The following is a 5,000-nucleotide window of genomic DNA, read 5'->3' as shown; positions in this document are numbered from 1 at the left end:
CACCTTCCTGTGAGAGGCTTTCATTCTTTCCTCTCTCCTGTGTGGATATTTTGTTGAATTTATCACTAAAGACTTCACGCACGCACACACACACACACACACACACACACACACACACACACACACACACACACACACACACACACACACACACACACACACACAATTTCATTTCATTTTTTTCATTATGATTCATGATATTTTCTTCTTTATTTTTATTCTGTCCTTATGTGCCTGTATAGTGTTTCTTCATTATTCATAAGGTGGAGTGGATTGTGGTATTTGAAAAACCAAATACATTGGATGTTATTACAGAGGGAGGGAGAGAGAGAGAGAGAGAGAGAGAGAGAGAGAGAGAGAGAGAGAGAGAGAGAGAGAGAGAGAGAGAGAGAGAGAGAGAGAGAGAGAGAGAGAGAGGGGTTAAGGGAGAGAGAGAGAGAGAGAGAGAGAGAGAGAGAGAGAGAGAGAGAGAGAGAGAGAGAGAGAGAGAGAGAGAGAGAGAGAGAGAGAGAGAGAGAGAGAGAGAGAGAGAGAGAGAGAGAGAGAGAGAGAGAGAGAGAGAGAGAGAGAGAGAGAGAAACTCTATTTTTCAATACTGTCAAATACACTTCTCTGTCCTTTGAATTTTCGATGTGTATAGCTGTTCTTGTGTTTCTGGTAGCTCTTCCACATCACGTCAACTCATCAATGTGTATGGATGTGGTGTGTGTGTGTGTGTGTGTGTGTGTGTGTGTGTGTGTGTGTGTGTGTGTGTGTGTGTGTGTGTGTGTGTGTGTGTGTGTGTGTGTGTGTGTGTGTGTGTGTGTGTGTGTGTGTGTGTGTGTGTGTGTGTGTGTGTGTGTGTGTGTGTGTGTGTGTGTGCACGCCACTCACCACGGTCTTGGATCACGGGTTGGGCTCGTGATCGACAGCCATTACCCTCCCGGATGAGACTCAGAACTCATATATGCCAGATCTATAAGTAATGCAGTGACCTTCCACAAACACACACGCCCAACTTCTTGCCCACCAGAGTTGGAGTGCTGGCTCGCAGTCCAGCAATGCTGAAGTTATTTTAGCATTGGGCAGGAATCGAACTCGGATCGCCGGAGTAGTGGGTGCGAACGTTACCACTGCGCCGTTGAGCCGTGTGCGTGCGTGTGTGTGTGTGTGTGTGTGTGTGTGTGTGTGTGTGTGTGTGTGTGTGTGTGTGTGTGTGTGTGTGTGTGTGTGTGTGTGTGTGTGTGTGTGTGTGTGTGTGTGTGTGTGTGTGTGTGTGTGTGTGTGTGGTTGTGAGTGTGTGTGTGTTTTGTGCGTTTCTACCTAACTGCGAATATATACATCTGTTTTGGTTGGTACAATGGTCCCAAAATATGTTGTTATGGAAATATTTTCCTGAGATTTTTTTTTTTTTTTTTTTTATCATCGTTGTCTATGAAGACATACAAGGCATATCTTTAGAGGATCCTTGATGTCATAAAACCCAAGTGTTTTATTTGATTTTATTCATTTCATTATATTTTATTATTTTTTAATATCACAATCCAGTGCACCTTAATGTTTAATACACAGTCATGAAGATACTGGAACAGCGACCTATGCCAGCATATCAGGAAGGTAGATTACAAGTAGACGGACCTGATAAATAGTATAGAATAATTCAATAGCACAAGCTCAGGAGTAGCCTAGACCAACAGGCTTCTAAGAGACATTTGAATATTTCACGTGGTCTTGATATAGCTGACTGCGTTATATTGTAAGATATATATTAATACTTCAACATTCAGAAACCCAGCACCTCTAGGTTATTAATGCTTTATTAAGATATCTATATTTAAGAGAGGAGGCCCGAACTAGATAGGAGTAGACAAAGAGACCTTACAGTTAATAAAGAAGTCCAGCAAGATTCTAAAGGTCATAGTAATATTCATAAGAATATTCTGTGAAAGTCCGTGAGACAGGCAGGCATTTTTGTAACGGAATGTTATGAAAAACTAAGCACAGTTACTAAGATAAAAAGAGAGAAGGAGGCAGAGCTAGAGAAGTTAATTAAAGCAAAACAAGTCATCCACGAGGAACAGAGCATCCACTATAATCTGTTCTTAGCTAGAATCTAATTGCAAGCTTGAAACTAACCTATGGTAACTAGCCTCAATAGCAAAGCAAACATGAAGTGGCTTTGAAGAAAAACGGGAGGAAAATGATTAGCAGAAAGGGCAATAGAGAGAGAGAGAGAGAGAGAGAGAGAGAGAGAGAGAGAGAGAGAGAGAGAGAGAGAGAGAGAGAGAGAGAGAGAGAGAGAGAGAGAGAGAGAGAGAGAGAGAGGGGGGGGGGTAAGGAAGGGAGAAAGAGAGGAAGGGAGGGAGGAAGGAAAGAAAGAGAGGAAGGGAAAGAGGAAGGGAAGAAAGAGAGGAAGGGAGGAAGGAAAGAGAGGAAGGGAGGGAGAAAGGAGAGAAGAAGGGAGGGAGAAAGGAGAGATGAACGGAGGGAAGAAAGAGAGAAAGAGAGGAAGGAAGAGAGGAAGGAAAGAAAGAGAAGAAGAGGGGGAGGAGGAAGAGAAAGGTAGGAAGAAAGGAGAGAGGAACGGAGGGAGTAAGGAGAGAGGAACGGAGGGAAGAAAGAGAGAAAGAGAGGAAGGGAGAGAGGAAGGAAAGAAAGAGAGGAAGGGAGGGAGGAAGAAGAGAAAGGTAGGAAGAAAGGAGAGAGGAAGGGAGGGAGAAAGGAGAGAGGAACGGAGGGAAGAAAGAGAGAAAGAGAGGAAGGGAGAGAGGAAGGAAAGAAAGAGAGGAAGGGAGGGAGGAAGAAGAGAAAGGTAGGAAGAAAGGAGAGAGGAAGGGAGGGAGAAAGGAGAGAGGAACGGAGGGAAGAAGGAGAGAAAGAGAGGAAGGGAGAGAGGAAGGAAAGAAAGAGAGGAAGGGAGGGAGGAAGAAGAGAAAGGTAGGGAGGAAGGAGAGAGGAAGGGAGGAGAGAGGAGAGAGGAACGGAGGGAAGAAAGAGAGAGAGAGAGAAAGGGAGAGAGGATGGAAAGAGAGGAAGAGAGGGAGGAAGAAGAGAAAGGTAGGGAGGAAGGAGAGAGGAAGGGAGGAGAGAGGAGAGAGGAACGGAGGGAAGAAGGAGAGAAAGAGAGGAAGGGAGAGAGGAAGGAAAGAAAGAGAGAGAGGGAGGGAAGAAGAAGAGAAAGGTAGGGAGAAAGGAGAGAGGAGGGGAGGGAGAAAGGAGAGAGGAGGGGAGGGAGAAAGGAGAGAGGAAGGGAGAGAGGAAGGAAAGAAATAGAGGAAGGGAGAGAAGAAGGAAAGAAAGAGAGGAAGGGAGGGAGGAAGAAGAGAAAGGTAGGGAGGAAGGAGAGAGGAACGGAGGGAAGAAGGAGAGAAAAGGAGGAAGGAAAGAAAGAGAGGGAGGGAGGAAGGAAAGAGAGAGAGGAAGGGAAGAGATAGGAGAGAGGAATGGAGGGAAGAAGGAGAGAAAGAGAGGAAGGAAAGAAAGAGTGGAAGGGGAGAGGAAGGAAAGAAAGAGAGGAAGGGAGGGAGGAAGAAGAGAGGAAGGGAGGACAGAGGAGGATAACTAGTAACGGGGAGAGGAAAACAAATAAAAAACGGGAAATATGGTAGGTAGTCGACATGACAAACTTGACGGAGAGCCAGAGAGAGAAAGACTTAGAAGGCCAGAGAGAGCCAGAGGAAAGAAACTTACATAGGTTGTGCCTCATACAACCGTATCACAGGTTATAACAACGCAATTCAGCCAAATAGGAAAAAAAATAAGCCAAAAAAAAACAGCCAACGAATATAGCCATAACACATCCTGGGAGGGAGGGGGGGAGACAGGCTATGACGTCATCGCTGTAGGTGTTACCTTCAGATGTCGCCTGTCCGGTTGACCTCCTGGAGCACCACACGATTCCTTGAAGGTAAAAGGGCAGCGGTCATTGGCATGTTATGCATTGTTTTGTTCTCTTCTTTTTCTTCTTCTTCTTGTCTTTTGGGGGGGAGCTTAACACCGAAACACCTTTATTATGCTCTTTTTGGGGGGAGGATTTAGCATAGCAAGCTATGTATGTTTATGGTGGACGCTTGGGGGAAGGGATGATGAGGGGAGGGGCCTTTACGAAGTTTTTCTTGTACATTTCATGCACCTCTCGTGTGATTGGCTGAGGTAACCTTACCGCTCGCTTCGGATACCAAGTGTCACCGGAGGGGAAAACTAGCGGGATTTGAGAAAATTTCGCATAATGATACAATAGAGTTGTTTTTTGTTTGTAAAGAATTGTGATGTTATTTTTGTCATGCTTATTAGCTATAGTGTCCGTGAATTTTCTTTCTTTTCTTATACTGGTCCTATCTATTGTATCGTTCGCGCGCGTGAATATGTGTGTGAATACACAAAAAATGTGTATATATTTTATTATTATCTATTTTTTTCGTACTTATTTCCATTCTTTTTGTTCTTTTTTATGTTCATTTTAATCATCAGACCAAGATAAACTTTTAGTTGATTTTAAGAGATACTAGCTGAAGCTAAGAAATCAAAATCTAAAATAAAACTAACTAGAATTAAAACTAAAAGCTTTCTAGTTTTATCGTGTTTATAGAATTGACTCCATTTTCCTTCCTCTACAGTTTTCCGGGCTTTTATTTTATTTTATTTTATTTTATTTTATTTTTATTTTATAGGCATGTCATAATATGCATATATGTGACACATATTTCTTTATTTTTCATTTGTTTTTTATATAAATCTGCTGGTATTGGCTTATTTGCAACGATGTATTTAGACTTGTAAATTTATTTCATCGTTTATTTACTTATTTATTTATTTATTCATTTATTTATTTATATATCTATTTATTTGTTTTATTTGTTTATTGCAATCATTCCCCCAAACTCTGACGACATCTGACATTAAATATTTGGAGATCTCGTTTTGGAGATGTTTGGGAGATCTTGAAGATTCCTCTACAGCGTCCCATTTCTCCAACCAATTCACTGAAACTATATTCTACAAAACCCCCATACATAATGAAA

General features: G+C 42.4%; 1 protein-coding gene across 3 annotated transcripts in view; it reads right to left on the bottom strand.

Moving 5' to 3' along the window:
- Positions 1-5,000, bottom strand: part of Pits (Protein interacting with Ttk69 and Sin3A) — a 74,265-nt gene that overhangs the window by 22,768 nt on the left and 46,497 nt on the right. For 2 of the 3 annotated variants that reach the window (XM_076177183.1, XM_076177185.1), the window contains exon 2: positions 3,832-3,879. The exons of the other annotated variant lie outside the window; for it this stretch is intronic. In XM_076177183.1, the coding sequence (XP_076033298.1) occupies positions 3,832-3,879 (48 nt within the window). The remainder of the gene's footprint in view (positions 1-3,831; positions 3,880-5,000) is intronic. 3 annotated transcript variants of the gene reach the window in all.

The sequence above is a fragment of the Oratosquilla oratoria genome, chromosome 40 (assembly GCF_046742065.1).
Source record: "Oratosquilla oratoria isolate Oo_2021 chromosome 40, ASM4674206v1, whole genome shotgun sequence".
Lineage (NCBI taxonomy): Eukaryota > Metazoa > Arthropoda > Malacostraca > Stomatopoda > Squillidae > Oratosquilla > Oratosquilla oratoria.
This window is presented reverse-complemented; position numbering and strand designations above follow the sequence as displayed.